General features: G+C 41.5%; 1 protein-coding gene across 3 annotated transcripts in view; it reads left to right on the top strand.

Annotated features, from left to right (window-relative positions):
• ELAC2 (elaC ribonuclease Z 2) overlaps positions 1-25,668 on the top strand; it is a 31,900-nt gene that overhangs the window by 3,999 nt on the left and 2,233 nt on the right. The window contains exons 6-22 of one of the 3 annotated variants that reach the window (XM_077166046.1): positions 351-419; positions 1,820-1,939; positions 13,484-13,542; positions 15,716-15,774; positions 15,861-15,933; positions 16,517-16,629; positions 17,954-18,049; positions 19,073-19,211; positions 19,290-19,375; positions 21,490-21,608; positions 22,227-22,323; positions 23,629-23,767; positions 24,186-24,224; positions 24,331-24,440; positions 25,010-25,109; positions 25,190-25,310; positions 25,525-25,603. In XM_077166046.1, coding sequence (XP_077022161.1) covers positions 351-419; positions 1,820-1,939; positions 13,484-13,542; positions 15,716-15,774; positions 15,861-15,933; positions 16,517-16,629; positions 17,954-18,049; positions 19,073-19,211; positions 19,290-19,375; positions 21,490-21,608; positions 22,227-22,323; positions 23,629-23,767; positions 24,186-24,224; positions 24,331-24,440; positions 25,010-25,109; positions 25,190-25,310; positions 25,525-25,603 — 1,618 coding nt within the window. Of the gene's footprint in view, positions 1-350; positions 420-1,819; positions 1,940-13,483; positions 13,543-15,715; positions 15,775-15,860; positions 15,934-16,516; positions 16,630-17,953; positions 18,050-19,072; positions 19,212-19,289; positions 19,376-21,489; positions 21,609-22,226; positions 22,324-23,628; positions 23,777-24,185; positions 24,225-24,330; positions 24,441-25,009; positions 25,110-25,189; positions 25,311-25,524; positions 25,604-25,668 lie in introns of all 3 variants that reach the window. The other 2 variants (XM_077166045.1, XM_077166047.1) reach the window with 2 other exon arrangements.

The following is a 25,668-nucleotide window of genomic DNA, read 5'->3' as shown; positions in this document are numbered from 1 at the left end:
TAGAGCCTTACTCTAAGGCTGAGATTAGAGTTGACCTCACAATGCTATAAATGCTAACTTGTGTCTCTTAAATTTGAGTATTGGGTTCCTTTTGTCTTTTTAATGGATAGTCACCAATGATCATGGTATCATGTCTTCTGCTTGAATGTAGTAAACGTTAATGGCCCACAAAAACCCATTTTTGTTTCTTTTCTAAAAGAGTTACTCTACCAGAAATTTTGGTTTCAGTGACAAAGATTCACCAGAAAATCCACGGAAATTCCGTTGCTGTGGTTAGTGATCTTGAAAACGGAATTTCTCATGTCTTTGTTCATGCAGTCACTTTTCCTGTTTGTGGTTTTTTCACTTAGCTGTGCGGCCCCACTCTGCACCGGAATATAAAGATGAGACCATGACAGTTTTCCAGATCCCCATATACAGTGAGTAGAAAAACCAAGTTTCCTAGGAAGAGGTAGAGGATGATGTGGGTCCTGGGTAAGGAAGAAGAGGGTGAAAGTAGAAACCGTTTGGACCCTAGCTTTGCACATCCTGTTTTGTGCTGGGCATGATTGGAAATTTAGTTGAGGAATTAAGAAATGGTTCCTGCCCATGAGGAACTTATCATCTTGTGGAATGACAAATTTAACTCATGTATTGTGACAGTAATTATTCTTAGGAATATAACCTAATCACACGTTGTCAGAAAATTGATGGCTCTCAGATGTGTGTGTTCACGTCTTGAAACTTATTTGCCACAGCTGTAGGTACCCACTTTGATGCGCGGATCCTGGAAAGATTTGCACAGATGTAAAGTGTAAAATAAATACTGATGATAGCACCCTAATGAAAGTGTTCTATAGATTTCAGAAGCTCGTGGGATTGTTCTCAGGTAGCAGGGTCAGATAACCTGGCTTTGACTTGCAGAGAGAGTCTGCATATCAGGTCCAGCCGTGTCCATGTCAAGTTTTATCTCTGTGAAATGAGGGCAGAGCATAGGTGCCTTTCCCTTTCCCTTGTCCTGATGGATTACAGACAGTAGCATCCAGCAAAGGCCAGAGAAGTCCAAAATGCAATGGGGAGTTGAGGCTTGTGCTGGCACTAGGGTGGGAGATGACGCATCTGCTGGAACAGGTTGGGGTGCCTTGGGGCCAGTGAGTAGACTGATGTGATCAAGACTCTCCTTGCCTGGCTCACTCCTGGTCAGATGTCTTTTCTGACCTGCCCCTTCCCCCTCGCCTGATTTGTGTCCCCTTCTTGGTCCTTTCTGGCACCGTCTTCTTTCCTTCATAGCCTGTAACAGTTTATTTTTATGTGTGTTTCTGTTATCAGTGCCTAATTTGCCCAGGTTAGCCGATCACTGTTTTCCTGGTGTGCACCATATGACAGAGGCAGAACAGGCAGGACTTCTCTTAAGACCAGCAGCTCTGCCTCGCCCAATTAGAGTAATGAATGCTTTTTGATTTTTTTTTTTTTTTTTTTTTTTACCTTGAGACCTGACTGCCAAAATATGATGCTTCTAAAAGAGATAGATGGTAACTTTCAAGTCTAATTCTGTTTATTTAGAGTGACGATAATGAATAAACCAGCCTACAACCTGCATACATTTTAGTCAACAAATACCATTGAGTTCCTACTACAGACAGAGCTCTGAACTAAGCAGAAATGTAAGATGTGACTGCTGCCTACAGACTAGTCGAGGCAGAAACTGGTTAATTACTACTCTAATTGAAGGAATGCTGAACTTAATTGGGGTTTTGGCATTTCTTTGTGTGAGCACTGGGCTTTGGCTGTGTGCTCACCTGGTATGGTGGATGATTCGATTGTTTCATGTTCTGACCAGGTGAACAGAGTGGTCGAGGCTGTCAGCCATCACAGAGTCCAGAGAGGCCTCTGAGCAGGCTCAGTCCTAAGCAGTCTTCAAACTCCGAATCAACTGAGAATGAGCAGCCCCTTCCAGACGGTAATGGTATTTAATATTTAAACACAACACTGGGAGGGGTTTTGTGTTTTTTTAATGCTTTGCTTGTTAGTACTGCCAATTAGAATGAATATTGTAAAAGAGCTGTGTTTGCCAGACAGACACCCTTTCCTGGCATATTATCACTTGATGAGAGAGGATGTTGTAAAGGTGGCTCTATCTGTGCTTTAAATCCGCACCCCTAGGTATGTCCTACATTTTTTGTTTTTTATCCGGAGGAAAACAAACCCTGGCAAATTAATTCTTTCAGAAGGCTTTTGTATTTTTCATTAATGAAGCCTGATTTTTGTAGAAATTAAAAGCAGTAGCTGCTGAGTTCATGAAATAGAGTCATGTCAATGAATGGACCACCACCTTTTTTTGGAAATACAGCTTACTGGGAAATGGAATTAAAATTCCAAGGTAGATGTATCAGAGGAATTAGACTACTTAAAGATTCTGTTGTCCAGTGTGGGACAAAGCTTTCTGAGTTCCTCTTTTTGTCCTGAGGTTGTCTGTCTGATACCCAGGAAGAGGCCAACCCAACCCTTGTATAAGCTGTCCTTTTTTTGATGGAGTGCGGTGAAGACTGACACCCACATTTTCTCTGAGGACATTTTTTTAAGTATTTGTGCTATTTTATGTTTTTTCCCATGTTTTTTTTAGAGAAGTTGTAAGTTTACAGAAAAAGCATGCATGAACTAGTGTTGCCAGATACCACTCTGTTTAACACCTTGCATTATTAGTACAATGCATTTGTTGCAGTTCACGAAAGAACATTTTTATAATTGTAATAGTGACTATAGTCTGCTTATAGTAGGGTTCACTGTGTTGTTCAGTCCTATGTTTATTTTTAAATATTTAATCTAATGTATATATACAACTGAAAGTTTCCCGTTTTAACCACATTCAGATATATATAATTCATTGCTATTTATTATATTCACAGTGTTGTGCTACTATCACCTCCATCCGTTATCGAAACATTATGATTGATCCAAATAGAAACTAATTTAAGCATTACCTCCCCGTTCCCTACCCTCATCCAAACCCCTGGTAACCTGTATTCTAGTTTATGACACTATAAATTTGCTTATTCTAATTATTTCATATCAGTGAGCTCATAGTATTTGTCTACTTGAGTCTGGTTTAATTTGCTCAACATGTTATCTTTAAGGTTCATCCGTGTTGGTGCATGGGTCAGAAATTGATTCCTTTGTATGGCTGAAATCGCTTCATTGTTTTGTATACCATGTATTAATTATCCATTCATGGTTTGATGGACACTTGAGTTGCTTTTGTCTTTGGCAGTTGTGAATAATGTCGCTATGAACATTGCTGCGCAAATATCTGTTTAAATCCCTGCTTCCAATTATTTTGGGGCTATACCTAGAATTGGGATTCGTCAAGATACGTTAATTCTAAACTGAACTTTCTGAGGAACTGCCAAACTACTCCAAAGCAGTTGTACCAGTTTACATTCTCACCATCAGTGAATGTGTGTTTCTGTTTCTCCACATCCTTTCTCACAGTTGTAATTTTTCATTTTTTAGTAGTAGCTGTTCTAATGCTTATGAGATGGTATCTCATTGTTTTGATTTACATATCCTAATAGCTAATGATGTTAAGCATCTTCTCATGTGCTATTTGGCCTTCAGTGTATCCTCGAGAAATGTCTGTTTTTTGCCCATTTTTAAAATGAGTTGTTTTTCTATTGTTGAATTGTAGGATTTCTTTGTATATTCTGTATATTAAACCCTTATCAGATGTATGGTTTCTAAATATTTTTTCCCCTTGAGCAGATTGTCTTTTTACTTTTATGGTAAAGCCCCTTGATACACACAAGTTTTTAATTTTAATGAGGTCCCATTTAAATCTTTTTTTCTTTTGTTGCTTCTACTTTGCATACAAAGGCTAAGAAACCCTCTCCTCACACAGGGTCCTGAAGATGCTTCCCTACATTTTCTTCTAGGTGTTTTATACTTCTGGTTCTTGATATTTAGGTCTTTGATCCATTTTGAGTTGGTTTTTTTATATGGTATGAGGTAGGGGTCCACTGTCATTCTTTTGCATGTGGACATCCTGTTTTTCCAGCACTGTTTGTTGGAGAATAGTATTTCCCCACCAAGTGGACTTGGACTTGGCACCATTGTAAAAAATCAGTTGGCTATAAATGTGAGGGTTGTTTCTTAGCTCTCAGTTTGATACCATTGGTCTAAATATCTGTCCTTGTGCCGGTACCATGCTGTTTTGATTATTCTGGTTTTCTAATAAGTTTTAAGACCAGGAACTATAAGTCCTCCAACTTTGCTTTTCTTTTTCAAGATGGCTTTGGCTATTTGGACCCCTTACTGTTCCATATAAATTTGGTGATTGGCTTTTCTGTTTCTGCAAAGAAGGCTGTTGAAATTTTTCTTGGCATTACATTGAATCTGTAAGTCACTTTGGATAGAATATCTTAACAATATTTATGCTTCCACATAAACATGAAATGTCCTTCCATTTATTTAGGTCTTCTTTGCTTTCTTTTAGCCATGTCTTGTAGTTTTTTTGCCTAAGTCTTTTATATCCTTGCTTAGATTTATTCCTACACATTTGATTCTTTTAGTTGCTATTATAAATGGGATTTTTTCATGATTTTTTTTCCTTCAGGTTATTCATTATTAGTGTATAGAAAAAACTACTGATTTTTGCATGTCAATCTTGTATCCCATCACTTTGCGAGAACTTGTTTATTCCATAGCTTTTGGTGTTTTTTTTTCTTTGCTGTATCGTGGGAGGCACATTTCGTTCTGCTTTTTTTTTCTCTTTTGTGAAAAATAACGTGTACAAAACAAATCTCAAAGCACATCACAACAATTAGTTGTAGAACAGATTTCAGAGTTTGGTTTGGGTTATAATGCCACAATTTTAGGGTTTTATTTCTAGCTGTTCTAACATACTGGAAACTAAAAGATCCAGTTAAACTAAAAGATATGCCAACCTATAATATAATGATTCAGCAGTTGTATTCATTTGTTAAATCCTACCTTCTCTGTGTAACTTGGCCATCATCTTTGATATTTCTCCCACTCTTTAGTCCATAATAAGGGACAGGGCGATGGAACTAGCTGATATTCTGGAAGGACTGGCCCTTCAGCATTTCAGGACTTACCTGGTCCAGGGACCCATCGGGAGGTTGTAGGTTTCTGGAAAGTTACCCTAGTACCTGGAACCATTGTAGAATCTTACATAATGCACTAGGTATTCTTTAGGATTGACAGGAATGGTTTTGGTCATTTCATTCTTTTTCCGTGTGAGTATCCCATTATTGCAGCACCATTTGTTGAATTTTTTTTGTGGGTGGGACGTGCATGGGCCAGGAATCTGGGTCTCCCGCATGGCAGGCAGGAGTTCTACCACTGAACTACCCCTTGCACCCCTAGTTCCATTGATTTTGCAGTGGCTTTGTCTGTATAGAGGATCTGCATATAAGGAAAGTTTTACTTCTTTTTCAATTAGGATGTGTTTTATTTCTTTTTCTCACTGTGGCAAGTACTTAGTACAATGTTGAGTAGCAATGGTGATAGTGGGCCTCCTTGTCTTATTCCTGATCTTAGAGGGAAAGTGTTCAGTTTTTCACCATTGAGTTTAATGTTAGCTGCAGGTTTTTTATATATGCCCTTTTATCATCTTGAGGAAATTTCCTTCTCTTCTTAGTTTTCTAAGTGTTTTTATCAAGGAGGTGTTCTGTATTTTATCACTTGCCTTTTCTGCATCAATTGAGATAATCATGTGGGTTTTTTTCCTTTGTTCTTTTAATGTGGCGTATTCCATTATGTTCTAGTTTGAAGGCTGCCGGAATGTGATATACCAGAAATGTAACCGCTTCTAAAAGGGGGAATTTATTAAGTTGCAAGTTTACAGTTCTAAGTCTGTGAAAATGTCCCAATTAAAGCCAGGCTATAAAAATGTCCAATCTAAGGCATCCAGGGGAAAATACCTTGGTTCAAGAAGGCCGATGGCATTCATAGTTTCTCTCTGAACTGGAAAGGTACATGCAAACATGGAGATGTCTGCTAACTTTCTCTCCAGGCTTCTTGTTTCATGAAGCTCCCCCAAAGGTGTTTTCTTTAATCTCTAAAGGTCTCTGGTGCATGGGCTCTCATGGTTCTTAGGGCTTTGTTGTTCTTTCCAAAAGGTTTCCTCTTTTAAAAGATTCTAGAAAACTAGTCAAGACCAACCTGGAATGGGTGGGGTCACATCTCCCTCTAATCAAAGGTTAATACCCACAATTGGGCACACCACATCTCCATGGGATAATGTAATCAAGTTTCCAGTCTACAGTGTCAAATAGAGATTAAAAGAAAGGGCTATCTCCGCAAGATAGATCAGGATTAAAATGTGGCTTTTCTAGGGTGTGTAATCCTTTCAAACTGGCACCCATTAACTGATTCTCTTTTGTTCAACCACCATTCCATACCTGTGATAAATTCCACTTGATCATTGTGCCAGTTTGAAACTGCTGTGTACCCCAGGCAAGCCATGCTTTTTTAAACCTACTTCAGTATTGTTGAGTGGGATCTTTCTTAACCAGTTTTTTCCACAGTTGGGTGGGACCTTTTGATGAGGTGGTTTCCATGGAGATGTGACTCCACCAATTCAAAGTGGGTCACTTACAGGAGTCCTTTAAGAGGGAACCATTATGGAAAGAGTTCAGAGCTGACAGAGACCTTTGGAGATGCAGAAAGAAAATGCCCCCAGGAAGCTTTTTGAAACCAGAAGCCAAAGGACCAGCAGACATCAGCCATGTGCCTTCCCAGATTGGCCTTTCTAGAGTCAAGGCATCATTCCTTGATGCCTTAGTTTGGACATTTTTATGGCTTTAGAACTGTAAACTTGTAACTTAGTAAATTCTCTTTACAAAAGCCAACCCATTTCTGGTAAATTGTATTTCTGGCAGCAATTAACAAACTAAAACAATCAAGGTGTATAATTCTTTTGATGTGTGGTTGGATTCAGATTATTAGTATCTTGTTGAGGATTTTTGCATCTGTAATCATAAGTGATACTTGTCTGTATTTTCTTGTGGTATCTTTATCTGACTTTGGTATGAGGGTGATGTTAGCCTCATAGAATGAGTTAAAGAGTGTTCCCTCTTCAAGTTTTTGGAAGACTTTGAGTAGGATAGGTGTTAATTCTTCTTGGAATGTCAGGTAGAGTGAAGCCTTGTGGTCCTGGACTTTTCTTTGTTGGGAGGTTTTTGATGACTGATGGAGTCTCTACTAGTTATTGGTTTGTTGAGATCTTGTATTTCTGCTTGAGTCAGTGTAGGTCGTTTGTGTATTCTAGGAATTTGACCACTTCATCTAGGTTATCAGTTCACAGTTGTTCATAGTATCCTCTTTCAGTCCTTTTTATTTCTGTAGGGTTGGTAGTATTGTTACCCTTTTCATTTCTCATTTCAGTTATTTGTATCCTCTCTCTTTTTTCTTTGGCATTCTAGCTAAAGGTTGATTTAAATTGATCTTTTCAAAGAACCAACTTTGGGATTTGTTGATTCTATTTTTTATAATTTTTATTTTTTTATTCTCTGTCTCATTTATGTGCACCCTACTCTTGTTCTTTCCTTCTTTCTGCTTGCTTTGGGATTTCGTTTGTTCTTTTTTCCCTCGATTCTCTAGTTTTGAGAATAAGGTCTCTGATTTGAGATCTTTTTCTTTTCTTTTTAAGTACAATTTCAATGAGATATTCACAAACCATACAAACCATCCAGAGTATATAAACAGTGGCTCATGCATAATTGTGTGTTCATCACAATTAATTTTAGGGCATATTCATTACTTCAAGAAACAAACCAAAACATACTATTCCTTTAATTCCCCTGTATCATGGATCCCTAGTATTGGTGTGGTACAGTAGTTACTGTTAATTAAAGAATATTAAGATATTACTGTTAATTATAGTCCATAATTTGCATTAGGACTCTTTTTTTCCATATACACTTTATTATTAACTCCTTGTAATACTTTGTACATTTTGAAGAAGTTTTCTATATTTGTAAAATTAATCACAGACATCCACCACAAGATTGAGCAGATATCCACCACAAGATTGAGTTAAATGGTCCCTTGTTTTAACCCCTGGCTTTCCTTCTGGTGGCGTATATGATTCTATACTTGCCCTACCAGCTACATTCACACATAGTTCAGCACTGTTAACTATACTCACGGACTGTGGTACCATCACCTCTATCTTATTTCCATTCATTTAAACTCAACCTGATTAAAAATTCTGCACATCTTAAGCAACTGCTCCCCATTCTCTAGCCACAGTCTAACCCCTGGTAATCCATATTCTAGATTCTATTACATAGTACAATAGTTCATATTAGTGGTTGTACAGTATCTGTCTCTTTGTGTCTGACTTATTTCATTCAACATAATGTCCTCAAGGTTCATCCGTGTTGTCGTGAGCCTCAGAACTTCATTCTTTCCTCCTCCTTACTGCTGAATTAATATTGTCATTTATTTGTATATGCCACGTTTTATTTATCCATTCATTGGTTGATGAATACTTGGATTGTTTCTATCTTTCGGCAGTTATGAATAATGCTGCTATGAACATTGATGTACAAATATCTGTGTTCCTGCTTTCAGTTCTTCTGGGTATATACTGACTAGTGGAATTGCCAGATCATAAGGCAGCTCTATACTTAGCTTTCTGAGGATCCGCCAGATCGTATTCTGCAGTGGCAGTACCATTGTACAGTTCTACCAGCAGTGAATAAGTGTTTGTATTTCTCTACATCCTCTCCAACACAAGTAGCTTCCTGTTAAGGTGACCATTCTAGTAGGCATGAAATGATACCTCATTTTGGTCTTGATGTGCATTTCCCTAATAGGTAGTGAAGGTGAAGGTAAGTATCTTCCTATGTGCTTTTTTTTTTTAGTCTTTTGTGTTTCTACTATACTTTTTCTTTTTTAACCTTAAAGATGTTTCCATGGCTCAGCAGTTATCATGATGAGTTAACAAACTAAAAAGATGGTTTCTCGTGCACACACAACTCATTTCCACATCCCAAGAAAATAATCAGCAAGAATAACTAATAGAGTTAGCCAAAGCAGAGTGAGAACTGACATGAAAGCTGGAGGTTTATGAATCATCTCGGATTTCATAGGTTGGATATAAATTTATGTATAAGTTTTTTTTTTTAATTTTACTTTTATTTTGAAGAAAGAAAGGAGGGAAGAAAAAGAGTAAAAGAGGAAGAAAAAGAGGAAAGGAGGGAGAGAAGAAGGGGAAAAAGGGAGGGTAATGTGAGCAGGAGAGCACCAATTCCCCATCTGTCCCCTAAATCTTCACATCCTACTAGAGGAAAATATCAGAGGAAGTTGCATTAACTTTCTGTCTGGGAGCTGATTACTTCTCGACCTATTATTCAGAGCAACTCATTTGGCTCATCTGAGCCTTGACATCGTCATCTTTACCATACTCATGATATTGAGATTATACAATATCCTTCCATGTCTGGCTTATTTCGTTCAGCATTATGTGTTCAGGGTTCATCAGTGTTGTCATATGCTTTAGGACCTCATTTCATCTTACTGCTGCATAGTATGCCATTGTAGGTATATACCACATTGTATTTATCCACTCGTCTATTGATGGGCACTTCTGTCTTTTAGCAGTTGTGAATAGTGCTGCTATGAACATCCGTGTGCAAATGTCTGTTAATGTCACTATTTTCACCTCTCTTGGGTATATCACAAGTAGTGGCAATATCACAAGTAGTGATATTGCTGGGTCATGGCAACTTGATGTTTAGTTTTTTTGAGGAACCACCAAATTGTCTTTCAAGTGGCTGTACCATTATACAGTCCCACCAGCAGTGAATAAATGTTCCAATTTGGCCACAACCTCTCCAGCATTTGTAGCTTCTTGTTTGTTTAATGGCAGCCATTCTTAAGATGTAAGATGTTATCTCATTGTAGTTTTAATTTGCATTTCCCTTGTAAGCGAAAGAAGATGAGCAACTCTACATGTGTTTTTTTTTTTTTTTTTTCATGGGCCAGGCACCGGGAATCAAACCCGCGTCTCTGGCATGGCAGGTGAGAACTCTGCCACTACACCACCATTGCCCGCCCTTCTTCATGTGCTTTTTAACCATTTGTATTTCAGAAAAATGTCTATTCATATCTTTTGCCCATGTTATAATTGCGGTTGTTGCTTATTCTGTTGTTGTATAATTTCTTTATGTACACAGGATATCACACCTTTAGCTGATGTATGGTTCCAGATATTCATGTTAAATTGTCTACTTCTCCCTTCATGTTTGTCAATATTTGCTTCATATATTTTGGGGCATTGCTGTTACATTTATATATATGTGTGTGCATATATATATATATATATATATATATATTCATATGTTTGTAATTGTTACATCTTCCATCTATAATTACCTTTACCAGAGGTCTTTATTTCTTTAGGCTGTTTTTTGTTTGTTTTTTTTTTAAGGTGGGCAGGCACCGGGAATCGAACCCGGGTCCTCGGGCATGGCAAGCAAGCACTCTTACCTGCTGAGCCACCGTGGTCCACCCTATGCTGTTTTGATCCACTGTTTAAAGTCCTCATTTCAGTCTGAAATTGCTTATACAGCAGGTCTAGTGGTGAGATTCCCTCAACTTTTTCTTATCTGGGAATGTCTTAATCTCTCCCTCGTTTTTGAAGAAAAGTCTTGCTGAATATAAAATTCTCAGACAGTTGTTTTCTTTCAGCACTATAAGTATTTCATACCACTTCCTTCTTTCCTCTGTTTTCTGATGGGAAATTGGCACATAATCTTATTAGGATTCCCTTGTACATAGTCGTTTCTTTTCTTTTGCAACTTTCACAACTCTCTCCTTGTCCTTGGACAATTTGGTTACTGTTTGTCTGGGCATGTTCTCTCAGAATTTTTCCTGTCTGTGGTTCCTTGGGCTTCTTGCAGTGCATATTTGTCTTTTGTTAAATTTGGGAAGTTTCCTGCGATTATTTCTTTGAGTATTCCTTTTGCTTGTTTCTCTCTTTCTGGGACTCCTCTAATGTGTACAGTGGTACACTTGGAGGTGTTCCGGCAATTCTTTTAGGCCCTGTTTATTCTTTTTTATCCCTTTTTCTTCCTGCTCCTCAGCCCGAGTCATTTCAGTTGTCTTGTCTTTGGGTTCACTGATTCTTTTTCTGCCACCTCCAGTCCTCTGTTGAAAAGCAGCTGGGGAATGTTTCATTTCAGTTATTGTACTCTTCAACTCCAGTATTTCTTTGGAGATATTCCCATTTGTTCATTCATTCATTGTTTTCCTCATATCCTTTAGTTCTTTCTCTGTGTTTTCTTTTTATTTCCTTGAACCTGTTGAGAATTATTATTTTAAAGTCTTTGCAGATAGGTGCAAAGTCTCATCCTCCTCATTGATGATTTCTGGATTTTCATCTTATTCATTTGGATGGGATATAATTTCCTGTTTATTTGTCTTTTAACTGTTTGCACACTGTACATTTTTATATTTTAGAGTGTTAACGCTGAGATTTAGTCCCTGGGCTGTCTCTGAAGTATGTTTCCTGCTAGTCATATGACAGGGATTTTCTTGAATGCCAGAAGTTAAACAAACAAACAAACCAAAGCAAAAAGCACTTTTTGCTGTCTGCAGATTATCTGTGCTTGGGCTGGTGGTCTTCTTCACAGTTCAGCCCAAGGCAAATGAGGAGTACAGGATCCTCTTTGACTTATCTGAACCTGTCTGGAGCAGAGCAGGGGGGTGCTTCTTTTCTTGGGCTTGTGCTTCCTAGAAGCCTTAGGAATCCCCCCCCCCCCCCCCCCCCCCCATTTACAGTTTATAGGAGTTTGAGTGAAGGTTCCCTCTACTCCCTTTGAAATTGACCTAGTCCCTCTCCTGGATGCTCTCTTGATTGACTTAATGCAGGTAGTCCTTCATCCCAGGCCATTCAGCTTAATTGTTTCTTTCTCACACTGCCCAGTTGTCTGCAGTGGGGTTGTCTGCTCTTAGGACAAACTTTTGGGAGGGCAAGCCAGAGACATGTTCCCCAGCTTGGTCTCAGAAAGGTGAGCACTGGTGTATATGTACCCCAGTGTGCACAAAGGTGGCACTCGGCTACAAGGCCGGGGACCCTCCAGAGTACAAGTTGGCTTCATGCTGTGTTAAGGGGGAGAGGAAGGGGCCAGCAGGGACATCAGGAATTTCTGTGGCTTTTGAAGCTTTGCTTTCTTGATACAGAACTTGTACTGTTTATGTAGCTGTTAAGCTATTTTCTGTGGTTTTGAGGATTCCTGCACTGCCTTTGCACTAGGAGGTTTGAGCAGTGTACATGGGGGTATGGGCAGCGATCCAATTGATGTAGCTGATCAAGATAGAGATCTACGATCCGATCACAGTCCCCGGAGTTTGGAGAATTAGTTCTCCAAATTGATTGGGCAAAGGGCCGTTCTCACTGCTGCCTGCCACAAGGCTGGGGGCAAGGGACCGTATTCTCCGCAAGGAGGGTAGAACTCATAGGTGTTTACTGTAGTTTAACGGCCCTTCCTCTTTGCTTCTCCCTGCATGCTGTACAGTGTTCCCTAGACTCTAGAGTTTCAAAGTGGTTCATTCAGACAGTTCTTGTCAGTTTAATAGTTGTTTTGACAGAGGAACTGATTCCTGGAACTTCCAACCCTGCCATCTTCCCACCTATCTGACATATTTTGAGACTTTTTTTTTTAAGTTTTATTAATAAAACCAATCAACATACAATATGAACATTCTTTTTTCTTATCACATAGTTGTATATTCATCATCATGATCATTTCTTAGAACATTTGCGTTCTAAGAACGCAAGAAAAAGAAAAAAATTGAAAACAGAAAAAAAATTCTAAGAAAAAGAAAAAAATTGAAAACAGAAAAAAAATTCACACATACCATACCCCTTACCCCTCCCTTTCATTGCTCACTAACATTTCAATCTAGTAAATTTATTTTAACATTTGTTCCCCCTATTATTTATTTATTTTAATGCATATGTTTTATTCATCTGTCCGTAAGGTAGATAAAAGAAGCATCAGACACAAGGTTTTCACAATCACACGGTCACGCTGCGAAAGCTATATCATTATACAGTCATCTTCAAGAAATATGGCTACTGGAACACAGCTCTACATTTTCAGGCAGTTCCCTCCAGCCTCTCTGTTACACCTTAACTAAAAGGGTGATAATCTTTTTAATGCGTAAGAATAACCTCTGGGATAACCTCTCAACTCTGTTTGGAATCTCTCAGCCATTGACACTTCATTTTGTGACACTTGTTTTAAAGTTTTTCTGGTTAAAGTTTTATATTTTCCATTTACCCAAACAGATCTCGACATAAATGCTCACGGGAAAACTGCTTGAGGATAGTAGTGTTTCTACAACCTTTGTATTGGCATGGTTATGTCAGTTTAATTTTTTTGCTAAGTCAAATTAGTTATGGAATGATCATCTTTTGTAAGGCTGATGAGAAGCTCACATTTACATTGTTAAAATCATTTGTGTTCTATAGGTATTATTCGGAAAGCAGGTGGCAGGGACCCTTCATTGGTTGTGGCTTTCATCTGTAAGGTAAGAAGCTTTCTGTTGGATTTGCAGTGTGGTGTGGTCGGCGACCTTTGGCCTTTGGTTAGTACTTTGCCAGAACTGTGAAGGTAGCAGCTCCTTAGTCACCTATGCTGAGAAGAAAAACATGCAGATAGAGATCCCTGTTTCTCAGAATACCACCTGTACTTTTAAATTGTTTTCAGTTCTCTTCCAGTGTTCCGTCAGTCTACATGTATTGATTTCTTATTTGGTTACTGTTGGTCCTCTTGGAATAGCTGACTCCTTCAACTTTTATTTCATTTTGCTATAGTTGTTCAGGTGCCAACATTATACCAATTTTTACTTAGCTAGTGTTCAAAAAGGCCTAGATCTGTGAATCTGAAATTGGTCACATTCTGTTTAAAAAAAAAATTTGCAACACTCTGTTTAAGAACTGACTAAAGACCTATCTTTAATAGGACTTTGCATTAAATTTTTATTATAATACAATTTGCAACAAATAGACTACATTGTCTTTTTGTGGGCTTTGATTTTTTTAAAGAAATAATGCTGATTTAAGAATATATTTGGAATTTTCATTCTGATTCTAACACCCCAAAGTAGGAACTACGATGGAAGGTCAGTTGTAATATTAGTTATGAGTTGCAGGCCCATTGCCAGTGTGACTTCTGTCAATTTATTTGAAAACTTTTTAAAGTTGAGTACTGTTGTCAATAGATTTATTACTTTTCTGCATTGAGTTCTTAGGCAGCAAAGTAATTGTTAAAGTTTTTTTTTTTTTTAATGGTTATCTTTAAATTGTACTGGCTCCTTTCTGCCTTCCTAAAGAGACTGCACTGAGCATGGAATGGGGTTTGCATGATACAGGCTCCCTCTGGCAATCTTGCTCTTATCAGGCTGCTGTCCAGGGACCTGCCCGACTCTGACTAGCCCTGGTTTTCCTGACTCCTCTCTTGATGTGTGCTGCTTACTGCTTAGAGCTGGGATCACAGGCTTACCCTGTAGCCCCTTTTCCCTCTTACTAATTTGCTGTGGGTTTGGGAGCCAGTGAAGCTGAGCTTGCTCAAGGTCTGGAAGGTCAGAGAAAATAGATCCTGGGCATGAGGGTCTGTGGAACTCCCATCTGATGGAGGAACATGGGCTTCCACAGCTGCCAGGCTGCCCAGGGGGCCTCACTAGCTCCCATCCTGCTTCTCATCATCTTCCAAGTACTCTGCATTCTTGATGGGAGCAGATTCCTCCATGGGTGAATTTGGCTGTTGGTGGAAGGATGGTTTCTCTGCCTTAGTAAGTTCCTGTTAAACATTAGAAATATTTTTTTCCATCCTCATGTCCATTTGGGTGGAGAGAAAGGTCAGGACAGTGCTTGTGAATGTCATTAGCTGAAGATTCAGCTAAGTTCTATTGTCTTTGTGTCAGGTGCACACACTTAAGCTGTAATCCTTACTCTAAGACAATGTTTTTCAAGAATGAAAACTCTAGAGTCATGAGAATAAGACTTTGAGATCCAGAGATTGAAAGTTAGCTATAATTTCAACCGTCAAGACTTAGTAACATTTTACATGCCATTTTTGACCTTTTTTCTCTTATTGCATGTAAAATACGTAGATCCAGAAGTGTTTGGGCAGAAGCGTAAGTGTTTAGTGATGATTTTGAAGTTTTATGATAGGTTGTTATTTGCCCTTTCAATATAGTAGCATTTTAGAAATTTTTTATTATAATTAAAAGCCACAATACTATATACACAAATATTTTAAAAAATGGCAAAGAACAAAGCACCCATAATTATTACTCTGTCATTAGAATGTTGTATTATACATGATTTGCTTGCTCACATCTGTGTTAGTCAATTTTCTATGATGTTTCTTTGGCTATTGACAGTTGCAGAAAGCATCCTTGAGGGTATGAGAAGGATGCATATTAACCATGGTGTGGGAATGAATTAGATTATACTAAATTTTTAACTTGAGTTAGCCTTGGGGGAAAATGCGCTGTATTTTAAATCAGTCAGCACATAATATGTAATGTTTCAAAATAAATCACTTTCTCGAAATACAGTATACCTTCTGAAAGCAATTGTCTATGTCATACTGAACTATTAAAAAAAAAAACAGAAGAATGCACTTCTAGGAAAATTGGTCAAAACCGAGCTTCTTCATTAGTCACTGAAATTACATTTAAGTTCTCTCCACTGCAGCTTCACTTGAAGAAAGGAAACTTCTTGGTGCTCAAAGCAAAGGAGCTTGGTCTCCCAGTGTGAGTGTCGGGACATGGCTATTGGAATTGGTGGGCATGCATTGTTCATAATAGGTCATCTCAGGGGACCTGATCTCTTTTTTCAGGGGAACGGCTGCCATCGCTCCCATCATCGCTGCTGTCAAGGATGGGAGAAGCATCACACACGAAGGGAGAGAGGTGAGGTGTCCCTGCTTTCATGGTGTTTTGGCAGTTACGGGCAGGGCTCTGGCCTGGGAAGTCATTGTCTCTTTCTGGACCTATAGCACCACTTCCTGGGGAAAGTGGAACAGCTTGGCTGAGCAGGATCTCGTATCTATGTTTGTCCTGCATTTCAATGCTGACTGCTTTGGGGTGTTCTGTGGATACTCTATCAAGGATCTGTTGGTCATTCTAAGGAGAGGGAAGCCTTTCCCTGGCACTACGTCCTGTGAGGAGGGCCTGGAGCCTGGCTCATAGGGGGGCTCCCTGGTGTTCTTGACCAGCTCATTTTTATTGGCCTCTAAGGGTGTTAAGACCAACGGCCACAGAGCGCAGCGATCTGGAATGCCCACATCGGCTTCCAGGCTTGAAATGTTTCTATGAGCTAAACAGAGAGAGCAGATGATGGTCCTTAGGTTGGACCTTGTGCACGTCCCGCGGGCTTGTTGAGCGGCACTGTGTTAGCCACTAAGATGAAGGCCTGTTCAGGTGTCTGCCAAGCTGCAAGCTTACTCTGGGAGCACGCCATGGCCCTGGTGAGCTGGCTTACTGAATTTTGCAGATTTTGCCTGAAGAGATCTGCACTCCTCCAGATCCTGGTGTTGCTTTTGTTGTGGTGGAATGTCCAGATGAAGGGTTCATCCAACCCATCTGTGAGAACGAGGTCTTTAAGAGGTAAAGTGGGGTCTCGGGAAGGAGGCATGAGGACAAATGGCCCGCGACGCACAGCCCAGCATTGACTGGGCACTTTGCCTGATGGGTGACCTCGCAGGGCAGAGTGGGGTCTCTGCAAGCCCCTTCCTTGGTCTGAAATGCTGCTGTCAGGCCCCTGCCTTCAGGTTATTCATACAGGTGGGATTTCCTTAGCCTGTGATGGCAGGTGGGTCTTGTAGTGTGCACAGCCTCAGACTGCATTAGAGAAGACTGAAAAACAGAGACGATTGTGGACTAGAAAACCAGTGGCCAGTTCTAAGTGTAAAAAAAATTCTAGAGCTTTCTTGAGTTCTGATTAGAACCCACATCCATTGTTTGGATTATTTTTACCTAAATGGTTTATCTACCTATATTGAACTGAATAAGGTGGGTCAGAGATATTTGAGATGGTATCAGTCCATTCTGTGATAAGGGACAGAATCACAGCCTGTGAACACAGACCTAAGTGCCACCTTGTTTTGTCCTCCAAAGAAGTTGACCAGTTTTGCAGTTCAGCTTTCATCCTGGACAGCATCTTTGACTGACATATGCATGCTTTAACTTTTCTCCCATTCTTAAAGATTTATTCTATCTGTGTTTTTCTTGCTTCTAATTTTTATATCCTTTTTTTCCCACTTATTGTTTTATTTTACTTAGTACTTTCTTTTGTGTGTTAGGAGCCAATTTTTTTTTAAGGAAGCATATCTACATGTTAATAATTGGCACGCTCTCTGGGTAATGGTATTACAGACGACGTTAGTTTTTTATACCTGCATCTTGGGTCTTCTGAAAGGCGCAGACCCCAAGGTGGAATTAGAAGAGCAAGGGATTTACTGGGGGAAATGCCTGTGAAAATTAAGAGAGAGAGTGAGTAGGAGTACTGCGAGAAAGCCTTTGTACTACTTTACGGGTCTAGCCCCTGTGGAAGGAAGGACAAGAGGGCAGGAGAGAGGATTGGGCAGGAAGAGCCTCAGATGCAGTGCATTCCTGAGGAAGGTTCGGCCAGGCCCACAGCTCATCCTCGGCAAAGCTTGCCTTAGAGGAATCCCCCTCGGGTGGAAACAGCCCAGCTTTGGTGGCCCCTCTGTGCTCAGGCAACAGCTAGGAATAGCCAGGGAGAGCATGGACTGGGTGTGGAAGCTCAGACAGTCCACTCTGCTGGGGCTCTTGGAAGGGAACGCTCTTGGGGGAGAGAACTGAGTGGTGCCCCCTCCCTTGCTGGCGGGGTCCCTGTTTGTACATGGTCTGTGTCTTCCCCTCTGAGCTTGTATCACTTTGCAGAGCAGAACCCCACTCTTCCTTCCAGATACCAAGGAAAGGCTGATGCTCCTGTGGCCCTGGTAGTCCACCTAGCCCCTGAAGCCGTGCTTTTGGACGGGAGATACCAGCAGTGGATGGAGAGGTATGGTGCTTGGCTTGTGGTCCCAGGCAAATGTTGTGGGCATGGTGTATTTCCAGCACTCCTCACCTCACTGTGTTTAATTCAGTGCTGTCTGCCCTTCTTCCCATGGGGGTCTAAACCCACTCAGCCCCTGGCTGTCTGGGATTATTGCCCTTTGTGGCTTCTAGGAGCACCTGTCTATGCCACACCTGTGGAGGACATCCCTGGTGGTGCAATGTTTCTATCTTTCCAACAGGACTAGGGCCAGGGTTCAATTTCATACCAGTTCACCCTCTCCACACTCTCAGGGACTGAACAAATGCCTTTTTGTTGATGACTGCTTGTGTGTATCCTAAAGAGACTTGACAGGATAAAATAACAGCTTCAGTTTCTTGAATGCCTCCTGTGTGTCATGCAGGATGTGAAATACTTAACAGTTCATTTCATTGACCTGAATCTTCCCACCAGTCCTGTGAAGTGATTTATTAAGGAAATTTAGTCACGGGAAGGTGGGTTCACTGCTTTTTCCTCTAAGCTTCATTGGACAGGGCTAGCAGGTGACGGACTTACTTGGATTGAACCTGAAGCACATGGAAACCTTGGGATGGGTTTCAACCTCCTCTCTTGTCCTGCCCACATACCACCTGTAGTGTCTTTCCCTCGTAGCCCAGGCTGGCTTTTGCTGTTCAGCTCTCTCCTTCTTTGTTCCTTAGATCAAATAAATTATTTGCTTCCTTATGTCTTTTTTTTAGTCCATACCCCATTGTGTTTCTAAATCCCTATATCTAGTCTGAAAACATCTTAATTTTTGTATTTTTTTCACACTGAGTTTTTCAGCATACCTTGAAGTCAGCTGAGGTGCAGAAAGAACCCAAAATTTTGAGACAGAGAGAGAAGAATTATATTTGGCCATTCAGTAATAATTTTGGACAAGTCACATACTCATTTTGGACACTTTTAATCAGTATAATTGCTCCAGCACTACCCACTAGATGTGCATGTTCCATAAAGCAGGCTGCGAATGTAAGGTCCTGTTTGTCTTAGGTTTGGGCCTGACACTCAGCACTTGATCCTGAATGAAAATTGCACATCAGTTCACAACCTCCGCAGCCACAAGATTCAGACACAGCTCAACCTCATCCACCCGGACATCTTCCCCCCACTGGCCAGTTTCCACTGTAAGGTAGTGTCACAGAACAGCCCCTGTCACCCGGCTCCTATGCTTTCCCTCCACTCCAGAAAGTGCATTTCTCTGTTTCAGGAGGAAGGTACCACCTTCGGTGTACCCACGGTTCGAGCTGAGTGCCTCCTCAAGTACCAGCTCCGTCCCAGACGGGAGTGGCAGAGGTGGGTGCGGTGCTGAGCTAAGGGATGGGTCAAGGGCAGGGGCCAGCAAGCTTCATCTGTAAAGGGCCAGAGTGCAGCTATTTCAGGTTTATGGATCCCATGGGCCCTACGGTCTCACAGTCATTCACCTCTGTCACTGTAGGAAACAGCCATGGGTGCTGCAGAGGTGAGTGAGCATGGCTTGGTCCCATGCAGATTTATTTATGAAAGCAGGCTGATCCAAGTCTAGGGTGGGTGTGGGGGTGAGGGAGGAGTTGGACCAATGACTGTCCTTGTCTTAAATTGTTTTCACTGATAATAATATTGATACGTGCTCAGTTTTATAATATAAAAAAATTAAAGAAATGTGTGAGGAAGGAAATCAATCACCCATTATCTCATCACCCACAGATAATGATTAACATTTTAGGGTTTTGGGGTATATGGGGGTGTCTTTAAAAAGACAAACATTATGTGCAGGTGTATGGCCTGACATTTTGTCAGTCTTTTCCTGTATTGTTAAATAGCCTTCAGTAAAAATATTTTTGGTATTCCAGGTAGGGATGTGTCCAGTTTTTCACTATTTAAATGGAACATTGAATGTCTTGAATATGAATGTTTGAATAGAACTTTGTTCCTTTGGATAATTCCTAGATGTATGATTACTGGGTCAGACGGTAGTTTTTTTGCTTATTGTCCATGTCTTAATTTAATATTTATGATCTGGAATTTAAATAACTTGAGGTCTTTTTCTGTTCACTCCATGTGTCTGTATTAGAATAAGCCAGGTCATGGATTTATACCGGATACATGAATTCTGTGCTGGTTGAATGCTTAGGACTCTCTGGGACTGTGTGATATTGTGTCAGGCCCACAGATGACATGTTGAGGTTGAAGAGGCTGTTGTCGCTTTGTCAGAGTCTGCACAGGCCATTAAAAATATAGTATACTTGTTAAAAATACAGTTCCTAGACTTACTGAGCTAGTCTCTTGAGGTAGGCCTGGGACTCAGGTTAGTAAGCTCCCAAGTGACTGTACTGCTCAGTCAGGATGCCGCTGGTCCAGGGCCTTGCTGCTCAGTGAGGTCAGGAACCAGCAGCAGCACCAGTACTTCGGGCTTGCTAGAAATTTGAAACCGCAGCCCCTACCCCTGCTCCCATAAGAACTTCAGAACCAAGTTCTTCATTTCTGAAGTGATCAGGAACATGCATATTAGAGTTTGAGACCTCTCAGCGGGGACTGCTGTGTCCCCACTTATGCCCCCACACCTCATATTTGGTCACGTCTGGAGGGGTTTTGGGTTGTCATAACTGGAAGGAGGGATGTGTTATTGGCATTTGGTAGGTAGAGATGAGGGATGCTGCTAAACACCTGTAATGCATAGGATAGCCCCCACAACCAAGTGTTATCCAGCCCAGGTAGTGGTAGAGCTGAGGGGGAGAAACCCTGCTCTAGGGTGTGCAGAATTGTCCACTCGTCAGGTTTTGAGGCTGAGTGATATTCTTAGAAGCTAGAGCTATATGAAAATTGCTCTGAAACTCCCCACATAGCTGAGAATGGTTCCAAGTGGCAGTAGAACAGAACTGCATTGCTTAGTCTTTAAACTTTATTTTGTTGAAAGACTGATAGTAATCAAGCTTTCAGATTACATATTATTTGGGACACCAAAAGTTTTACTGCAGCAAGGAAGCTGGATCACTTGGAAAAATGGAAGTACCTTTGAGCTTAAGGATGGAAAGTGATGTTTAGAACAAAAAGAAGTTGGTTGGACTCCTATTGATGGGACAGGAATTTGTCTTGTATGGGTAGGTTTAGGGCAGTGCTTACTTTGTATGGGTAATATGTAGTGAATTCGAGGGGCTTGGTTGGCTCTCTGGGTCGGCCACATGGGAAAGGATTTTAAAAGCTATCAAGAAGGAGTTTAAAGAGGAAGTAGGGCATGGGCTTTTGTGTGTATGTGTGTATGTGTGTGGCAGGGGCTTGCAGGTGTCCCTGGGGCTTTCTCTTTGTAGTATTATCAATTCAGAAGAACTTTCTGTAAATTATTTGCATAAATTTATCCCAGATATGCAAACTGATGTTTGCTTGAGGGCACACACCCTCTTTGATCATCTGAGATGCTTCTCTCCTTGCAGGGATGCCACTATTACTTGCAATCCTGATGAATTTATTGCTGAGGCCCAGGAGCTCCCCAATTTCCAGGAGAGCGTGCAGGAATACAGGAAGAGTGTTCAGGATGGCCCGGCTCCAGCAGGTGAGTAGAACACAGCCTCCTGGTGTCTGGTTTTCTGGTTTGCATGTCATGTCCTTGTAAATGTGCACGTGTGGGGCCTGTCAGGCAGTGTGAGGCTCTGGAGGGGTGCAGGCTTTGGAATCCTAAGACTTTCTGGATCTGAACTTGGTTCTGTCTCTTAGTCTCTCTCTGGCTGAGGAAAGACCTGACTTACCTGTAAAACGGCATTAACTTCCCTGGCAGGACTGCTTGGGAAAATACATGGAGTGTTTGGTATTGTAGTAAGAGCTGGATCCAAGCTGGACAGTACCCCTTGAAGTAAATGACACTTTGTTACACAAAGAAGTCTCTTTTATTTTAAAGAACTAGAGCAATTCTTTTGAAGAAAAGCACTGTGGAATTCTACTTTTCATCCCAGACAACAAGTGTGTCTGAGGGAGCATCCTTGATGTTATGAGGGGTCCCTGCCAGATCATCCCACCCGGGATGGGTTTTGTGTTCCCAGAGCTAGAGCACCACCCCTCTTGGGAAGTTGAACTCTATTGCTTTGGGATATCTTTGTACCCTTCCTATGGCTGAATCCTGGCTCATTTTTATTCAGAAGAAATGGACGACTATTTTACATGAATTTTTCCATAGAGAAAAGAAGCCAGTATCCAGAAATTATCTTCCTTGGAACGGGGTCTGCCATCCCAATGAAGATTCGAAATGTCAGTGCCACACTTGTGAACATAAGGTATGGCCCCTGCTCCAGAAAATGCTTGTCTTTCATAACCAAAATCTGCCCCACCCACAAGGCTCATTTGAAAACACAGCTGTAGAAAACCCTATAAGCATGTCATGTTGGCTCGAGTGCCCTGGAAAGGGAGCAGTGGCCATAAATGCACTATAATAGCCTCAGCAGTGAATTCACATTTCTTGGAGTCACCAAAACTCATCTCCCAGTATGTCGTTTAATAAAAATAGCTGAGACTCTGGGCACCCACTGTATGCCAAGCACCTTGTTAAGAAATTCTCTCACTTGATTTTCACGTCAATCCCATTAAGTAGTTAATAACTGTAACTGTTTTATTGATGAATATTGATGCTCTAGTTCCTACAGCAGATCAGAAATTTGAACTGGTCTGTGCTAATTGCTATGTTGCATTGCCTTTTAACTAGTTATTGCTGATACATTAAAAAGCTTTGGGGTGTGTACATTTGTTTTGACTGGTGCCATTTATTTAGAAAGATAAATTATAGGAATTTTGAAATACACATGGTTGCTCCACAGGCATATATGTTAAGGAAATGAAATTGTGAAATCTCATTTTTAAGTTTTGCGTTGTCATCTTGGATGCTATATGGGTGTATATGTATGTTAAATTTACACAGCTGTGATGAGATGCATTCTGCTCTCAGAAATATAAACCTGGAAGGCCTGTCTCAGGCCTCCAAGGCTTCTCTCTGACCAATGAACCACCTCCCAGCCTCCAGGGTACCCCTAGAGAAGGCCAGATGCCCTAAGGGGAAAGGACTGTCCTCTTAGAATAGAGTTCCTGAAATGAGCTGAAGATCAACACAGCCCAGAGGTCTTGTCAGAACTGAAGTTAAAAGTCTACATTTACTAAATGCCCTGATGAAGCCTAGGCAGCCAGGCCCAGACTGGCTTTGAGATTACAGCCTTAGCAACCAGGCTATTTGCAAAGTGCAAAAAATCCGCTGGGAGCCTGTGACTGGAGAGCAGTGTTTTGAAGTTAAATGTTTTTGCCTTCCCATTCAGCAGGACCTTTTTGGGGGTAAGCAGGGTGGGAGAAGGGAGAGCCCAGCATTTGTGTAGCTCTGTATACCATACTTGCATTGTGGAAAATTGCCTTTATGCTCTAATCACGGGCTTTTATTAAAGCTCCTTAAAGACAAAGCATAAGAAAGGTTATGAAAGATGTAGAAATTACCAAAAGCTGCTTCCTTCCCTTCTCTCTAAAACAGGAGTCAGTCACTGTAAGAAGTGTCTAGGTGGGTTCTTTCCCCTTGGTGGTGAATCTCACTCTTCTTTTGGTAGCTCAGACAAGTCTCTGCTCCTGGACTGTGGCGAAGGCACATTTGGGCAGTTGTGCCGCCATTATGGAGATCGCGTGGACAGGGTCCTGGGTTCTCTTGCTGCTGTGTTCGTGTCCCACCTGCACGCAGACCACCATACTGTGAGTGGGGTAGGCACAGGTTCTGTGTTAGGGCAAGTGCTGCTTCCCATCCCCTGCTGGGGCCCCAGCTTGCTCAGAGCTTTTGTTGTTCATCTCCTCTCTAGGAAATGATCCTTTTTACAAAACATTGGTGCAGTACTTCTGCTCAATAAGAATGTTTCTCACTTTCTGTTTGCTTATGTTTACGTGTGATAACATGGGTTTTGCTTCACCCAGCTTTTCTTGAGTCTTGCTTTCTCTTGGCATCTGCTCACAGCATCTCTTAATGCCGAGGGTTGCAAGCTGTCACATCCACATTCCCTCCAAGGGATGGCTATTGATGGAAGCTAGGAAGAACTGTGAGGTTATGACACTAGAACGGTGTTGGGGAAGGCACTGGAGTTTGGATGTGGCTGAGCTGTCTCCTTTTACTTCCCAGGGCTTGTTAAATATCTTGCTGCAGAGAGAGCGAGCATTGGTAAGTATGGCATTTGATTTCACTGACCGATTTGGTTCCACATACTCACTGCTTTTTTATTGGTTTGTGTTGTAGTGGGTTTGACGCTCTGATTTCTTGGTTTCAGGCATCGCTGGGAAAGCCCTTTCACCCTTTGTTAGTAGTGGCCCCCACCCAACTCCGGGCCTGGCTCCAACAGTACCATAACCAGTGCCAGGAGATTTTACATCATGTCAGGTGAATGTCCAGGGTGGGCCTGAACCGAGGCTGTTATCTTCTGCCACCTCCCCTTCCTCCTCCTTGGCAAACTCAAGGTTGATACTGGCAGCTAGTGTTGCCCCCCTGGGACCTTGCCTTCAACTTAGTCCCAGATGGCAGGAACAGTGATGAGTGCTTTGACTCAAGGCAGAAGCCATCAGATGGTTCCCATTAGCATTTGTTTCCCTTGGAACACCTTCTCAACCCTATTTTCAGTTTGATACTAGTTTCTGGGCTTTGCCAGACACAGCACCTGTATCGTAGCTACCACAAGAGGCCATCTGCACCAGGTGGATGAAAGGCTCAGAGTGGGCGGGGGAAGGAGCCCATGTCACCTTCTGTCATCTTAGCTGTGTGCAGCCTTCACCTGTTCATTTTCTTTTAGTGGCCTCAGGGTTTTGAGTGTTCTTTCCCTGTCTTAGTGGCTGTGATTCAAATCCTACTTCTTTATAAAGACATGGGGGCTTTCCAGCAAGAGACTTGAACTTTGATTCCAGATATTAAATGTTTGCTTACAATTTTTTTTTCAACATTTAATTTTCTCACAGTATGATTCCTGCCAAATACTTTCAGAAAGGGGCCGAGGTCACCAGTCCTACACTGGAAAGACTGATTGAGTCACTGTTGGGAGAGTGTGATTTGGAGGAGGTAAGGGGGGGGCGGGCACTGTGGATCCAAGGAGGTATGGGGTGGGGCAGTGGAGCTGAATACTCACCCTGTGCCTTCAGTTTCAGACCTGCCTTGTCCGGCACTGCAAGCATGCGTTCGGTTGTGCACTGGTCCACACGTCTGGCTGGAAGCTTGTCTATTCAGGGGACACCATGCCCTGCGATGCTCTGGTCCACATGGGTGAGTAGAGAGGACACATTGGCCACACCAAGGTTGCCTTGGGGCGAGTATAGCTCCTGGTGGACATGGGCTAGATGGTAGAGACATCACTGGAAAGTCTTTGCTTGTCATCGTGACAAGGAAGCACATTACGAGGACCAGAAACAGGTGTGTGAGTGCAGGCTATTGCTATTCATGCTGAAGAGTCAACTTGAGGCCCATGTTTCTGCTCCAGGGAAAGATGCCACCCTCCTTATCCATGAAGCAACTTTGGAAGATGGTTTGGAGGAGGAGGCAGTGAAGAAGACACACAGGTAGTAAAGGCCCTTTTGTCCTCTTTTTCACCCATCTCTACGTGAGACTTGGCAGTCTCTCATCT

The sequence above is a fragment of the Tamandua tetradactyla genome, chromosome 6, assembly GCF_023851605.1.
Source record: "Tamandua tetradactyla isolate mTamTet1 chromosome 6, mTamTet1.pri, whole genome shotgun sequence".
NCBI classification, from domain to species: domain Eukaryota; kingdom Metazoa; phylum Chordata; class Mammalia; order Pilosa; family Myrmecophagidae; genus Tamandua; species Tamandua tetradactyla.
The sequence above is the reverse complement of the archived record's forward strand: the minus strand, read 5'-3'. Positions and strand labels throughout refer to the sequence as shown.